This window comes from Hemibagrus wyckioides, linkage group LG05 (assembly GCF_019097595.1).
Source record: "Hemibagrus wyckioides isolate EC202008001 linkage group LG05, SWU_Hwy_1.0, whole genome shotgun sequence".
Lineage (NCBI taxonomy): Eukaryota > Metazoa > Chordata > Actinopteri > Siluriformes > Bagridae > Hemibagrus > Hemibagrus wyckioides.
In genome coordinates, this window is record NC_080714.1 from 1,254,259 (window position 1) to 1,271,668 (window position 17,410).

At 41.1% G+C, this 17,410-nt stretch overlaps 1 protein-coding gene across 1 annotated transcript in view; it reads right to left on the reverse strand.

Moving 5' to 3' along the window:
- The window catches only part of msi1b (musashi RNA binding protein 1b), a 17,757-nt gene extending 8,578 nt beyond the window's left edge, over nucleotides 1-9,179 (reverse strand). Inside the window, exons 1-5 of the mRNA XM_058390502.1 lie at nucleotides 8,997-9,179; nucleotides 8,662-8,702; nucleotides 7,472-7,553; nucleotides 7,302-7,386; nucleotides 1-13 (exon numbers count right to left, since the gene is read on the reverse strand). The exon at nucleotides 1-13 is cut by the window's left edge and continues 29 nt beyond it. Coding sequence (XP_058246485.1) covers nucleotides 1-13; nucleotides 7,302-7,386; nucleotides 7,472-7,553; nucleotides 8,662-8,702; nucleotides 8,997-9,046 — 271 coding nt within the window. The 5' untranslated portion in view covers nucleotides 9,047-9,179. The remainder of the gene's footprint in view (nucleotides 14-7,301; nucleotides 7,387-7,471; nucleotides 7,554-8,661; nucleotides 8,703-8,996) is intronic.
- Nucleotides 9,180-17,410: the final 8,231 nt, after the last annotated feature.

Genomic DNA, 17,410 nt, shown 5'->3' on the forward strand with positions numbered 1-17,410 from the left:
CTTTCGGATCGATCTAAAGAAAGAGTGAAAAAACAGACAAACAAACAAACAAACATTTAGCAAAACAGGACAAAATCGTGACTACATTCCTCCTTAAATCCCTTTCAATTTCTGCGTCACTTTGTCTTAACGTTAACAGAGTAAACACGTGGCTAATCATCGTTAATGAAATCCTTTGTGTGTATTTCACAGAATTGCTATGCTAACCTGTTTGCTAACTTCAGATACATAGTTGATGGTGAGGTGCATATTTTAACATGCTAGTTAGTAAAACGCTAATCACTAAACACTGGCTAGGACGCTAACACACGCTAGTGTGCTGCACTACTGGGACCTGCAATCATAAACAGTTTAGCAAAGAGCTAAGCTAGCTAGATAGCATCTTATGCTAAGTAGCATATAGCTCTGTATTACACTCTGTGGCACTAATTAGTCATTCGGGACGTGTAACCCAACACCGCCTGTGATTGGCTGATGCTTCTGATGACATCATCATCTTCGGAACAAACACCTTCACACCTGTTCAAAATTCTCCTGGTGTTTATAAAATACACCAAAAATGTAAAGATCACCGAGTTACGTTAACGAGAGAAAAAAAAACAGAACGAGAAGAAAGATTAGAGAGTAAAAGAGGGATAAAGGAGTAAGGACTGAAAGAAAAAAGAATGTCACGAAGAAAAAAGCAGGATAAAGATCAAAGAGAAGGAAAGAAAGAGAAAAAAAGAAAGAGGTGGTGAAAGAAAGAAAGAAAGAAAGAAAGAAAGAAAGAAAGAAAGAAAGAAAGAAAGAAAGAAAGAAAGAAAGAAAGAAAGAAAAGTTTAGAGAAGTGAGTGATATAAAAGATGCCAAGTTAAACACAGAGAGAAAGAGAGAGTGAGCGAAAGAAAAAAGAGAAGGGGTTACAGAAAAAAACAAGTGAATAAGAACAAAACAAGAACAAACAGAAACGGGCAGGAGAAAAAAAACGAGAGACAGAGAGAGAAAGAGAGAGAGAGAGAGAGAGAGAGAGACAGGTGGTAAGTGATGGGGAGAAAAAGAAGAGACAGAAAAAAGAGAGCCAGAGAGTTTATGAAAGAAAGAGAGAAAATGAGAGAGGGGGAAAAGACAAGGGAGAGAGAGAGAGAGAGGTAGAGAGAGGGGGGGAGAGGGAGAGAGAGGGAGAGAGAGAGAAAGGTAGAGAGAAGGGGGTGAGGGAGAGAGAGAGAGAGGGAGAGCGAGAGGGAGAGAGGGAGAGAGAGGGAGAGAGAGAGAGAGAGGGAGAGTTTCTGTGTGAACAGGCGAGGACAAAGAGGACGAGGGAGTAGAAAAAGTTCTCTGGTTACCAGGAGAGAAGAAAAGACGAGGAGAAAGAAAAGAGAGTGAGAGAGCGGTGGGACTCTGGGGGCTGCCAGTCCCATCTGTCACTGAGTGGAGGAGAGGGGTCACACACACACACACACACACAAACACACACACGCTCGGACACACACACACCTCGCATAATAACGCAACATGAAGAAAAGAAAAAGAAAAGAGGGAAGAGGAGGAACCGGCGACCCACACACCACGCTAACACACACATACTACGCTAACAAACACACACCAAGCTAACACACAAACACCACGCTAACACACACACTAATTACAAACACACACCACAGTAACACACACCAAGCTAACACACACTAAAACACTAACACACTCCACACTAACACACACGCTACCACACAGAAAGTCGGCCATCTTTTATTTCTTTCTCTTTTCCTTATTTATTCTTTCAGCATTTCTCCTTGACTTCAGAGATTTTTAAACATCTATAATAAAAAAAATTGTGTCTGAATTTCAAACTCTTCACTGAGGGATCATTAGCCTTAATGCTAATCATGCTAATACTCTACAGCACTGCCCGGCTAGTCAGCAGTGATCTTAGTGATTAAAAATCTCTCACAACATTCAGCTAGCTTGTTTACTTTAGTGTTTGACAGAAATATTTAACATCTAAACTTTCAGGATCTTTACTGAGGACTTTAGACTTTTGCTGTAAATACGCTAGCTGGGGAAACATCAAGAGGCTGAACACATTAGCTAAATGCAGGACTCTAACTAGCTATTAAATAAAGCTAGCTGACTAGCTAAACCCCATAGAGTGGCTATAAATATAACCAGACTGAATAGCTTGCTAGTTTGCTGGCAATACTGTAAATAATGTTGTCTCTCTGAGAGAAGCTAAACACATACAGAACCGAGGTAGCTTGTAAAGGCTACTCCATTTACAGATTATGAAGTAAATATAATATTAAATTTGGTAAGAAAAAAACAGAAATTCCAGAAGCTACATTTCTGGTGCTGCCTTCAATTTTCTTTTCCCAAAATGGCTTCCAACAGATTTTTAGCTTAAATGCTTCAACAAGCGGTGGAGCTTAAGTTCAATCGTAAATTTGATCATATTACATCATCACAATGCTTTACCTAACGTTTCCTAGCATGCTAGCAGACTCTACCTAGCTACTTTACATTATATATTAACTGCTTAAGAGAGAATGTTAGCTTAGCTAGCTAACTAGTTAGCGATGCTGTTTTTTTAAGTAACTGGCTAACCTAATAGCTAGATAATATGGCTAATATTTATTTTCCAGCAATTGTCTCAGACTGAAGAAATGGAGCGTGGTGATGTCACAGGATCAATTTTGCGATTGGATGTTCAATTGCGACTTAAGCTCCACCCACATGGCTGATTTCAGCAGATTGCAGACACACACCAGGAAAATCGATCCAGTCAATCAAGACCAAGATGTGCTACATGAATACAGAAGTCCAGAAAAGCAGGGCATGCCATCATTATATTTATCACCATTATTCTTTTATTTTCACTTCCGTTATCTCAAGATCGAAACTCGATCCTTCTCACCAATGAGAAAAACAGCAGCTAGGAAGCTAAAGCTACTTCTTTACCTGCACACTTAGCTTCACAGTTTTTAAAACAAAACAAAATATTTAAAATTAGCTAGTCTATTTACGTGCTACCTAAATAGCTAAAGATATTCATTCTCACATATTTTGGTTTAAATGTTATGCTAGCTCAGTAGCTACAGCTAATTTATACACGCTCTTTTAATTAAAGATAATTAACTTTAAAGTCATAAAGATAAAGATAATTAATTTAAGTAATTTGCTCAAAAGTTCAACTTTTAAAGCCTTCAAAATACCGTGGGCAAGATTCCAAAATTTGGCTAATCTAAGGAAGAATGTACGCTAGGCAGTCAATGCTAAATCTACTGCTAATTTAGTGTCAAAAAGCTACATTATCTTCACATTTAGAGCCACTCCAAGTTGATTTTTTGATAACTCTGAGGTATTTTTTATTAGCATTCGATATCTAGATTTGCTTTTCTGAGGTAAAAACTTGAGATAACAGAACTTGAGATAACAGAAGAGAAAACATATAAAGAAGCTGAATCTGAATGCGCTTCCTGTCTGGACTTGTGCAATATTAGTCTAGAAACTTCTCTAGTTGAGCGCTAGTACCCAGGTCTAGTCTACATCATGCTGTACTGAGGTTAAAGGGCGAGAAGACGGTGAAGGCAGCACAGCGCTAGTAGATTAGTCTCAGTCTTCAGAGCGAAGCTACGCTAAAAAGAGCTAGCACGTCCCGACACTACAGCCACCACGGCTCCGCCCCAAACCGGCGCTCTCTCTACAGAACAGAGCGAAGACGCTAGGCTAAGTCCGCACAGAGCAAATCAGACGCTATGGTTTTAGGACTAAAGTCTCTAATCTAGGCTGGACATAATCACCTCGAGTCACGCCTGAGGTCCCAACACTCCTGTGTACGGTCAGAGACACACACACACACACACACACACACACACGGATAAACAACAATCAACATACAGCAGGTGACTGGAGTAAACACGCTAAAGGTCAAGGGTCATACATTTGTTTTAAAACAAAAAAGGAACAGAATTAGAAATGAATTTAAATAAATAAATCTGATAAATAGAATTTTTTAAACCTTCATAATAATAAAATAAAATAATAAAATTAAATAAATAAATAAAAAATGCATTAATATATATTTAAATTCAATTAAATGTGAACAATAAAATAAAAATTGAATAATAAATAATGCAAATGTATAAATAAATTTTTTACGTAAAATAAAAAAAAATAAATAAATAATGAATAAAAAAATATTCCCCCTCACATTATCCCTGATAAGACGAGACAATCACGTCTCCACACCGGACAGCAAGCGCCATTAGGAGTAAACACAGAGACAGATGAATGAATGAATGAATGAATGAATGAATGAATGAATGAATGGATGGATAAATGGATGGATGGATGGATAAAAAAAGAGTTTTATATTTTAGGAAAATCCACATACTTGTTCTTTGGCATTCAGCCAGAATCACTGCAGTCACACGACTGTTGACTTTACTGCAGTATAAACCAACACAGATTATACACACTGAGTGTGTGTGTGTGTGTGATGCCAGTGTGTAGTGTGTTTATGTTTAGTGTGTGTAAGAGGCCGTGGCGGTGTGAAGCGAGCTGTGTTCCCCTTCACACCGTGAATAAGAATCCTCTGTGATTTGAGCAAAAACACACACACACACACACACACACACACACCTACACCACACCCCTGCTAGTGAAAACACATCATGTGTGTGTGTTTTAAGGTTTTAAGGACTGGATGATGAAAAGCATTAAAACACTCTAAAATCCAAAACAGTTTCACTGGAGATGGAACCCAGACACACACACACACACACACACACACATACACACACAGTTGGATGAGGACACTTGTGTCCATTTGTGTCAAAGTCAAACCTGTTTACGCAAATCTGATTAGCTCTAATGCTAATTCCCCCCCCCATTTTTATTTGTATTCATTTTTTCTCTCCTGTTGTTTCTTTCTAACCCTCGTCTTTTATCCTTGCTTTCTCTTTCTCTGTTCCAGTCTCCTCTCTTTTTGTGTTCTCTCCATCTTTCAATCATTCACCTCTTTCTCTCTCTTTTCACTTGCTAAGTTAATCTTTCTTCCATGTTCTCTCCCTCTGCTGTGCTCCTAATTCCCTCCATGTTTCCTCGTTCCCTCGCTCCTTCATGTTCTCTCACTTTTCCGACTTCACTCTCCTCAGCATTCGCTCTCTTCTTCTTCCTCTTCTTCTTGTGTTCCTTCTCTCCTCCACTAGTCTCTCCATTCGTGTTCTTACACAGAAAGATTATCTGAGTGTTTTCAGGAATGTGATCCTGGAGAGCGGTTCAAATAGGTCAGCAGGACACACACACACACACACACACATTCACAAAAATCTGTGTTTGTCTGCAGTGAAGTGTACATGAGGAAAGTGTTCACCTGAATTCTCACTGACAAACAACACCTTAACCACACACACACACACACACACACACTTGCTCAGATGTTTACAGGAAGAGATGAGAAAGTTTTTCTGCCTCTCATCCCCCGCTCCCTCCCTCTCACCCTCCCTTTATTCGACCCCCTGGGGGAGCGACTCCATGGTCACCGTGGCAACCAACGGGCGCCATTGTCCCAGGCTGACAAAAGCTCCTGCACACACACACCCACTTACACACACACACACAGACGCACACACACACTCACGAACGCTTTACATTCACAGTTTCAAAACTTTAAGCGTCTGAACATCTCATTTTTTGCGACAGAAGCGAGAATCACATCCTGCTCCGGGAAACATGGTCAAATCAATCTCGCTGAAAGTGGACAAATATCCCGTGCGGGGTTTGGGGTTACCATAGCGATCACAACTCTTCCCTGACAACTTCACAGAGGGAGGGGAATGCTGCCTTTCTCTCTCTCTCTCTCTCTCTCTTTCTCTCGCTCGCCTGCTCTCTCCACGCCAGGCCAAATCTGGGCCTAATTGATTTTGACTTCGAATAGCACTAAGAGCTCTCTCTCTCTCTCAAACACACACACTCACACACACACTCACACACACACACTTCTTACAACGGGTTCGTCCTTTCTAGAATATTCGCAATATCAGATTATCTAAAGGTCTCGACTATTGTCTCTCCCCCAAAGAAAGAGAGAGAGACAGAGAGAGAGAGAGAGAGAGAGAGAGAGAGAAAGCGAGCAAAAATAGTCTTATTGTGTTTGTCCTTTTACTTCAAACTCTCAGAACCTACCAATCTTCCTGCAGGTGCTTGTGGGGGAAAAAAACACATCTCTAGTGTACACTCCGAGTTAACAGACTGGGAAACACAACCTGAGGCTACAGACCCGAAATAATCCAACACACAACTCAAAAATCTGTAACATGACAACAGGCGAGAGAGCAGCAGAGCACTGAAGTGCTGAGCAGAACAACAACAACATGCTATGGATATCACAATAAACAACATGGCAGTACACTATTGTCAACAACTCTTCTGTTCAGCACTCACATTCGAGTGGTTAAAGTTGAGAGAACATTGCTGCTAAGCAACTCAGAAACACAGACAGCACGCTAGCAAACACCTGTGACGCTTAGGCTAAAAAATGAATAGCTAGCATGTAGCCTGTCTTTTAGACCAATCTGTAAAGGGTGTGAGAGTGGAAATGAGACCAACAATCAACATCAACAGCAACATTTACCTCAGATCTGTTGGTAAATCAGTAAAAAAAATCAAATCTGACTATAATTACAGTTTGCGTCACTACTAGCATAGCAGAATGATCAAAAACACCAACAATTGCCTCAGATGTATTTGTAGATCGCAAACAATACACAATAGGGTTGAAATGACGCTGTAATTACACTAGCTTCTTTACACTAGCATTACTACTAGCTTCACGAAACAATCAGAAACTCCAACAGTTACCTCAAATATGTGGGAAAATCAGTAAAAAAAAGACAATATGACTAAAATTACACTGCAATTATACTAACATCACTACTAGCATCACAAAACTATCAGAAACTCTAACATTTACCTCAGATATGCAAGTATTTTATTCACATTTGGACTAAAAACGCACTATAATTGAACACTACAGCAACTCTAACACGTATTTAGAAACATCAGCATTGCATCAGAGTTTATAAAACTGACAAATTCCTATAAGAGTGACACAAAAAGACAATTGAAAAAATGTTCTCAGTTCAAATCCTCTTTTTAAAGGTGTCACTGTGGCTTTCTGATATTCTGTTCATCAAAATCCTGACTTATCGTGTATCATAAAGCAAGAAAACTTCCTTGGGCGTTGAGGCGATATTTTTGTCCCATCACAAATCCCTGTTAGTGAAAATAGTGGAAAAACTCAGCAGTGTGTGTAAGAGAAAACTCACCGTTTTGGAGTCGAGCTCGTGTCGGGTTTGAGCCAGAACTTTATCCACTCCGGCCTGATCGGCAAATGTGACAAACCCAAAGCCCCTGTGGAGAGAAATAGAAGAAATAAAATGAAATAATAATACGGAAAACATTTCTTTTTCTCACAGATGAAGTGTTGATGCTTCACCTGGAGCGCTTTGTAACCGGATCTCGCATCACCATGCTCTCCTTCACCTCACCGAATTTACAGAAATAATCCTTCAGACCCTCTGCGTGAAAAACACAAAACAAAAACACATCATTCATATAGAAGTGATTTGTGTTATAACTCTTAATATACGCTACATTACACCTTAAGGTCACTTCAGTTCTGCTTGTTTACCCGGTTTGGTTTTGTTACACAGCTGTGAGCTGGATGAAGGAGTCTAACATCAGAATAATAAAATTATTCAAGAACATTATTATTATTATTACTATTATTATTATTATTATTATTATTATAACAAGTTTCCAGTACCACAAAATGCTTAGGAAAAAGAAATGAAAAATATTTGGAAAATAAAGCAAAAAAGAATGAAGTTTAATAATGTGAAATATCTTGATTTTTGAACTAATCGTATGTAAAAATTAAATGATAAATAATCCATTTTATAATCACTGGCGTAAATGTTGTGTGTTTAAAAACTGAGAAACTTCTCCCAGATGAAGAATAACGTTTTTACGAGACGTCTGGTTTCTCTGGATGAACTTTCTTCACTACGGATGTATTTTTTGCTAAATATATTTTATACACACAGAGCGAGCGTATAGCTAATAAAACCAAGTCTATAATTCTAAACTAATTTTACACTAAAAAAAACTCCAAAGCTTTTGGCATGAAATAAATCTGCAGGTGATTTTAATGACTGTCTAATGATCTGCTGATGAAGAACATCCTGGAGGAAGTGTGTGTTTTCTCCCGAATAAATCTTCACACACTCACAGCAGTTCAAATGACAGGAAGGATTTAGAGCTTTTCACTTCAACAAAGAGCAGAACGCGATTGTGTATCGCACACAGCATCACAACCCTTGGGTTACACACACACACACACACACACACACTGATCTTCCAGTAAACTGTAGCTTAGTAAATCAGTGAATATTAAAAAAACTCCTCTCTCTCTCTCTCTCTCTCTCTCTCTCTCTCACACACACACACACACACACACACACTGATTTGTTTACTTTTATTATTAATTTATTGTGTTGTAACATTCTTTTTTTCACAAAAAACGCACGGGATCGTGAGCGCGCGCAGTTTCGTTCCTTAATCAGCTTTATTACCGTGTTTTAGTGAAATTAAGGTTTTTTTTGTCCCCAAACTTTATTCGCTCACCTTGAGTAGTCTGCCAGCTCAGACCGCCGATGAACATTTTGCTGTCGGAACATAACACACACACACACACACACACACACACAGGATCAACAAGTGCACTTTTCAATGAAATTGACTTTTGCACGGCATCTGAATAAGTTTTTATCCCAGCAGGAGTGTGTGCGCCTCGTGCCCTCGCTCCCTCGGCGGAGTGAGCAGTAGGATTGAGACACAGCCCCTCGGAGGTGAGCTGCACGTTTCGGCTCCTTTGTTTGCGTTCATTCGTCATTATTTCTCTCCGGGATGGAGGTTAAAATGAAAAGGGGGAAATGAAATGAGAATAAAAATTTCTGTACCAGGGGTCGTGAGGGGAGTCCGAGCCGCTCTGAGTGCCGTCCGAGTCCATCGCGTGCGTCCGGTCCGAGAGAGTGATAGAGAGATACAGAGAGAGAGGGAGAGGGAGAGAGAGAGGGAGGAGGAGGAGGAGGAGAGAGAGAGAGAGAGTAAAGAGAGAGAGTAGAGCGGGACTGGCATGGAGGGAGACTCACACCGGAGAGCAGAGCAGGAGAGCGCGCGCACACACACACACACACACACACACACACACACACACACACACGAGGGGCGGGGCATACAACGGGAACGCGCGATAAGACCACGCCCACAACCCCAACATCTACCTCCTCCTCCACGCGCTCCGGTAAGGGCGCGGAACAGCGCGCGACGCTTCAGTACCCCCGAGGGGGTCGGACAAAGTGGTGGGGGGGGTGATGTTGAGGGGGCGGGGTTACAGTACAGACATATGGCACATGGAGGAAGAAGCGACTCGAGTCTGGATTTAAATACAGATTTAACACCGTGTAAAGATTTCAACATCTGCCTTACTTTATTTCTTCTTATATTTTTATTTATTTATTCATTTATTTGTTTGTTTGTTTGTTTCTGTAGTTAGTAGTATTGGAACACTTGTTGACAATTCTAATTATTTTTGATGATTTTACATCAGAATATATTCTTTATATAGTATAATCTTTCTATTTATAAGTTTATTCATTATTATATTGTGAACAATGTATTAGTTTATAGTTATGGTGCAGTATGTAGACTGTTATAATTAATGATGTGGTCAGTAGAAGTTGAGGGCTGATGGTAATAATAATAATTTGAATATGTTTAACATCTTCTGTGCTTCATTACATTAAATACACGATACAGCTTAAAGTAAGTGCCCCCCTGACCTCCACACCCGTATGTGTGTGCTGAACATCTGTTTCCAGGTTTATTCCACACTTCTCTTCTGGAAGGTTCACCACTAGATGTTGGAGTGTGCCTGTGGGGATTAGTGATCATTCAGCTACAAGAGCATTAGTGAGATCAGACTCTGGTGTTGTGAGAGTGAGGAGGTTCAGTAGGTGGTCAGTGGGGTTGAGTCTGAGTCAGGGCTCTGTGCAGGACACTCCAGTTCTTCATGGTGCTGCTTTGTGCACAGTGAACTGTTTAAGGAGCTTTGTGTTGATCAGGAGTCCACAATGTAGTATTACACATTTGTTATATATTAATTATCATTTTATTAATTAGAAGAGCCAGCATATGGGTGATGTGGACAGATTAGCACAAGGTCACAACGCATCATCTCTCCAGGTTAAAACACAGCTTGAGGGATCCCTGTACGACGCTCAGAACCTCGGACCTGACCTACTCACTTCACCACCACTACCACCTTCATCTCCTCTAATCACTCATTTGGTGGCTGTAGTGAACACGCTGGATCTCCAAATCCTGCTTCTCTGCCATACAACTGTCACTATTTTATACAGAAACAAGAAAAAAAGGTGAAATGAGAGGAAATGTGGAGGAATATGTTAGTGGTTTGGGAGCCGTGGGCTGTGAGGCAGTGTCTGTTCTGCAAAGAGGACTGGAGGCAGAGTGAGAAGAATCTTCTCCGTCTTTATTCTGGGCAGAAATCATTTATTTATATAACGATTAGAATAATGGAATAATTGTCTTAAAGTATTTTTACAGAAATTCAGATTTTGATTCAGATTCCTAACAAACAATCCAGCAGCGACTGTAGTAAAGAAAAGCTCACGTTGTATTTGTTTTTATTTCTGTCGTTCCTAACAACCTTCTGGGTTTGAGTTCATGCAGATCATTTCTCACAGAAACCTAAATAATCTTCCTCACATTTTCTCCTCATTGTCCATTTTGTCTCTCGGCTTTCGTTAGGTGTTTTTATTCGCTGTGTGTCCGAGTGGATCTCATACGACACGATTCATCAGCCAGAAAATCAAACGTGCTCGAGAGTATCAGTGCATGCAGACTGAGAACATCACATCTCTGAACCCTTCACGCTAAACGAGCGGTCGCCACGGGAACACATAACGAATCGTTAACGAGCACCAAACTTAGTTAGTGACTGTTAGATGGTGTAATGCCTTGACTCTAACACTGACCATCAGGAGAATGAGTGTGTGTGTGTGAGTGTATGTGTGTGTTTGCTGGTGGCTCTGATAAACTGGTGTCCAGGGCTCAGTGTTCCTGTGGGAGGCTCCAGATCCAGGATGAACCCTGACTGGGATAAAGAGCTTACTGGACATGAATGAGTGAAGACTACATGCAGTTAATCCCAAGAAGAGCCACAGACAGAACGCAAGACACAACGAGCCACCATGAACAAAACAATCCATGGAATCTACCACTGACTTAATACTTATTAAAGATCGACTCCACATACTTTTTATACGTTTCATGGTTGTGAAAGAAGAGTTCCTGTTGTCGCTTGTGTAATAGCAGCTGTTTCCCTCAGCAGCTGAACTTTATTCTCTCTATTCAAGATAATAAGAAAAAATGAAATTAATCACAGCTTTCATGTTAGTCAGAAGCCTCAGCTGTACCTCTGACACTGGAGACTCCTTCCATTAACACTAGAAAAAAACTTTTTACTGCAGTTGCTATGGAAACTATAAGGTATCAGAGAGAGTGCATTAATATAAATCTGCGCTACAGTCAGAGCTGTAGTTTGAGAGAATTAATCAACAATCCACCAATCAGAGTCCAGAACTCACACTGCTGTGGTGACTTTAAAGATTCCATGTGTTGTATTTGTTGTGAAACAGTGGAAACAGGGAACAGCGTAGAAACAGTGTAGGAACAGTGTGGGAACAGCGTAGAAACAGTGTGGGAACAGTGTAGAAACAGTGTGGGAACAGTGTAGAAACAGCGTGGGAACAGTGTGGGAACAGCGTAGAAACAGTGTGGGAACAGCGTAGAAACAGTGTGGGAACAGTGTAGAAACAGTGTGGGAACAGTGTGGGAACAGCGTAGAAACAGCGTAGAAACAGTGTGGGAACAGTGTAGAAACAGTGTGGGAACAGCATAGGAACAGCGTAGAAACAGTGTGGGAACAGCGTGGGAACAGTGTAGGAACAGCGTAGAAACAGTGTGGGAACAGCGTAGAAACAGTGTGGGAACAGCTTAGAAACAGTGTAGGAACAGCGTAGAAACAGTGTGGGAACAGCGTAGAAACAGTGTAGGAACAACGTAAGAATAGCATAGGAACAATGTAAAAATCAGTGTAGGGACTTTAGGAACAGTGTAGGAACTGAACAGTGTAGAAGCAGTGTAGGAACTGAACAGTGTCAGAACGGAAAAGTACAGGAACAGCATAGAAACTGAACAGTGTCGGAACAGTGTAGGAACAGCGTAGAAACAGCGTGGGAACAGTGTAGAAACAGTGTAGGAACAGTGTGGGAACAGCGTAGGAACAGCGTAGAAACAGTGTGGGAACAGTGTAGAAACAGTGTGGGAACAGCGTAGAAACAGTGTGGGAACAGCGTAGAAACAGTGTGGGAACAGTGTAGAAACAGTGTGGGAACAGCATAGGAACAGCGTAGAAACAGTGTAGGAACAGCGTAGAAACAGTGTGGGAACAGCGTGGGAACAGTGTAGGAACAGCGTAGAAACAGTGTGGGAACAGCATAGGAACAGTATCGGAACAGCGTAGAAACAGTGTGGGAACAGTGTAGAAACAGTGTGGGAACAGCTTAGAAACAGTGTCGGAACAGCGTAGAAACAGTGTGGGAACAGCGTAGGAACAGCGTAGAAACAGTGTAGGAACAACGTAAGAATAGCATAGGAACAATGTAAAAATCAGTGTAGGGACTTTAGGAACAGTGTAGGAACTGAACAGTGTAGAAGCAGTGTAGGAACTGAACAGTGTCAGAACGGAAAAGTACAGGAACAGCATAGAAACTGAACAGTTTAGGAACAGTGTAGGAACAGCATAGACATCGAATAGTTTAGGAACAGTGTAGAAACGGAACAGTTTAGGAACAGTGTAGAAACTGAACAGTGTAGGAACAGTGTAGAAACCAAACAGTGTAGAAACACTTTAGGAACAGTGTAGAAACTGAACAGTGTAGAAACTTAACAGTGTCGGAACAGTGTAGGAACTGAACAGTGTAGGAACAGTGTAGGAACTGAACAGTGTAGGAACAATGTAGAAACTGAACAGTGTAGGAACAGTGTAGGAACTGAACAGTGTAGGAACAGTGTAGGAACAGTGTAGGAACTGAACAGTGTAGGAACAGTGTAGGAACTGAACAGTGTAGGAACTGAACAGTGTAGGAACAGTGTAGGAACTGAACAGTGTAGGAACTGAACAGTGTAGAAGCAGTGTAGGAACTGAACAGTGTCAGAACGGAAAAGTACAGGAACAGCATAGAAACTGAACAGTTTAGGAACAGTGTAGGAACTGAACAGTGTAGGAACAGTGTAGGAACTGAACAGTGTAGGAACAGTGTAGGAACTGAACAGTGTAGGAACTGAACAGTGTAGGAACAGTGTAGGAACTGAACAGTGTAGGAACAGTGTAGGAACTGAACAGCGTAGAAACAGTGTGGGAACAGCGTAGAAACAGTGTGGGAACAGTGTAGGAACAACGTAAGAATAGCATAGGAACAATGTAAAAATCAGTGTAGGGACTTTAGGAACAGTGTAGGAACTGAACAGTGTAGAAGCAGTGTAGGAACTGAACAGTGTCAGAACGGAAAAGTACAGGAACAGCATAGAAACTGAACAGTTTAGGAACAGTGTAGGAACAGCATAGACATCGAATAGTTTAGGAACAGTGTAGAAACGGAACAGTTTAGGAACAGTGTAGAAACTGAACAGTGTAGGAACAGTGTAGAAACCAAACAGTGTAGAAACACTTTAGGAACAGTGTAGAAACTGAACAGTGTAGGAACTGAACAGTGTAGAAACTTAAGTGTCGGAACAGTGTAGGAACTGAACAGTGTAGGAACAGTGTAGGAACTGAACAGTGTAGGAACAATGTAGAAACTGAACAGTGTAGGAACAGTGTAGGAACTGAACAGTGTAGGAACAGTGTAGGAACTGAACAGTGTAGGAACAGTGTAGGAACTGAACAGTGTAGGAACTGAACAGTGTAGGAACAGTGTAGGAACTGAACAGCGTAGAAACAGTGTGGGAACAGTGTAGGAACAACGTAGGAATAGCATAGGAACAATGTAAAAATCAGTGTAGGGACTCTAGGAACAGTGTAGGAACTGAACAGTGTAGGAACAGTGTAGAAACTGAACAGTGTAGGAACAGTGTAGAAACTGAACAGTGTAGGAACTGAACAGTGTAGGAACAGTGTAGAAACTGAACAGTGTAGGAACAGTGTAGGAACTGAACAGTGTAGGAACTGAACAGTGTCGGAACAGTGTAGAAACTGAACAGTGTAGGAACAGTGTAGAAACTGAACAGTGTAGGAACAGTGTAGGAACTGAACAGTTTAGGAACAGTGTAGGAACTGAACAGTGTAGAAGCAGTGTCGGAACAGTGTAGGAACTGAACAGTGTAGAAGCAGTGTAGGAACAGTGTAGGAACTGAACAGTTTAGGAACAGTGTAGGAACAGCATAGACACCGAATAGTTTAGGAACAGTGTAGAAACGGAACAGTTTAGGAACAGTGTAGAAACTGAACAGTGTAGGAACAGTGTAGAAACCAAACAGTGTAGAAACACTTTAGGAACAGTGTAGAAACTTAACAGTGTAGGAATTGAACAGTGTAGAAACTGAACAGTGTAGGAATTGAACAGTGTAGGAACTGAACAGTGTAGGAATTGAACAGTGTAGGAACTGAACAGTGTCGGAACAGTGTAGGAACTGAACAGTGTAGGAACAGTGTAGAAACTGAACAGTGTCGGAACAGTGTAGGAACTGAACAGTGTAGGAACAGTGTAGGAACAGTGTAGAAACTGAACAGTGTAGGAACAGTGTAGAAACTGAACAGTGTCGGAACAGTGTAGGAACTGAACAGTGTCGGAACAGTGCAGAAACTGAACAATGTAGGAACTGAACAGTGTAGGAACAGTGCAGAAACTGAACAGTGTAGGAACAGTGTAGGAACTGAACAGTGTAGGAACAGTGCAGAAACTGAACAGTGTAGGAACAGTGTAGGAACTGAACAGTGTAGGAACAGTGCAGAAACTGAACAGTGTAGGAACAGTGTAGGAACTGAACAGTGTAGGAACAGTGCAGAAACTGAACAGTGTAGGAACTGAACAGTGTAGGAACTGAACAGTGTAGGAATTGAACAGTGTAGAAACTGAACAGTGTAGGAATTGAACAGTGTAGGAATTGAACAGTGTAGGAACTGAACAGTGTCGGAACAGTGTAGGAACAGTGTAGAAACTGAACAGTGTAGGAACAGTGTAGGAACAGTGTCGGAACAGTGTAGGAACTGAACAGTGTAGGAACAGTGTAGGAACAGTGTAGAAACTGAACAGTGTAGGAACAGTGTAGAAACTGAACAGTGTCGGAACAGTGTAGGAACTGAACAGTGTAGGAACAGTGCAGAAACTGAACAATGTAGGAACTGAACAGTGTAGGAACAGTGCAGAAACTGAACAGTGTAGGAACAGTGTAGGAACTGAACAGTGTAGGAACAGTGCAGAAACTGAACAGTGTAGGAACAGTGTAGGAACTGAACAGTGTAGGAACAGTGCAGAAACTGAACAGTGTAGGAACAGTGTAGGAACTGAACAGTGTAGGAACAGTGCAGAAACTGAACAGTGTAGGAACTGAACAGTGTAGGAACTGAACAGTGTCGGAACAGTGTAGGAACAGTGTAGAAACAGTGTAGTCTTCTGTTTCCATTCAGATCAGATTTTCTCGGCCCGTATGTCCCTGCTAAACTCGGCTAATAGGATTGTGGGTAAGCGGCGCTCGCTCGCCTGAGTTTATGGGCTTAATTTGCTCGCACCCTCTCATGGCCCTCGCTCTAATTCTCTTCCTTAAGGAGCTGCAATGGACAGATTTACATCCGGACCAAAAAAATAAAAAATAACATCTGAATCTGATCACCATCAGCTGCCATCTGATCCTCAACACTCTGATCAGGGACAAAAATAAAAATATTTTAGTCAATCCACTGAACTCTGTTACAAAATCTTATAAATATAATAACCTTATTTTTATTCATGGTCCAGTTTGTATGATTGTGTATTTATTTATTTATTTATTTATTTATTTATTTATTTATTTATTTATTTATTTATTTGAGGGGAAGGAGAAACATTTCAGGTTTTGTCATGTGTTATTAAAAGTTATGAGCTGTTATGAAGTGTAAACCGGAGTGCAGTAGTATCAGGGTGAATATGTGAGGGTAGTTTTAGACATTTCCATGTAAACATTTGTTTATTCTCCTGCTCTGTGAGGTTAAACACTGCAGTCAGCATGTTCGCTACTTAGGGCTCAGACTTAAGCATTTAATTAGTGCCAGCCTTAGCTAATCTCTCCTCACACACACACACACACACACACCTCAACATGTGACCCCTTTACCGGGCGGTGACGGATTACCCAGAATGCTCAGTGGTGCACAGAGGACAGCTTGTGTGTGAAGTTCGGCCGTGTTTCATACACCGAGTTACATAGAGACATCTCTGTTACATTATATATATATATATGTGTGTGTGTGTGTACACAATGTAAAATAGTGGAAACTGCACATACATTTTAAATGTATGTAAAAAGATCATGTTATACACAATAAGTTGTCTGTCTCACACCCTGTCTCACACCTTGTCTCACACCCTGCCTCACACCTTGTCTTATAACTTGTCTCACACACTGTCTCATAACCTGTCTCACACACTGTCACACAGCCTGTCTTACAACCTGTCTGACATCCTATCCCATAACTTGTCTCACACCTTGTCTTATAACTTGTCTCACACACTGTCTCATAACCTGTCTCACACAGTGTATCATAAATTGTCTCACACCATGTCTCATAACCTGTCTCACACTGTTTCATAACCTGTCTCACACCTGGTCTCATAACCTGTCTCACACCTTGTCTCATAACCTGTCTCACACAGTCTCATAACTTGTCTCACACACTGTCTCATAACCTGTCTCACACACTGTATCACACCCTGTCTTACAACCTGTCTCAAACAGTCTCATAACCTGTCTCACACCCTGTCGCACAGCCTGTCTCACACACTGTCTCATAAACTGTCTCACATCCTGTCTCATAACTTGTCTCACACAGAGTCTCATAATTTGTCTCACACAGTCTCATAACTTGTCTCACACACTGTCTCACACCCTGTCTTAGAACCTGTCTAATAACCTGTCTCACACCTTGTCTCATAACCTGTCTCACACAGTCTCATAACCTGTCTCACACAGTCTCATAACTTGTCTCACACACTGTCTCATAACCTGTCTCACACCCTGTCTTACAACCTGTCTA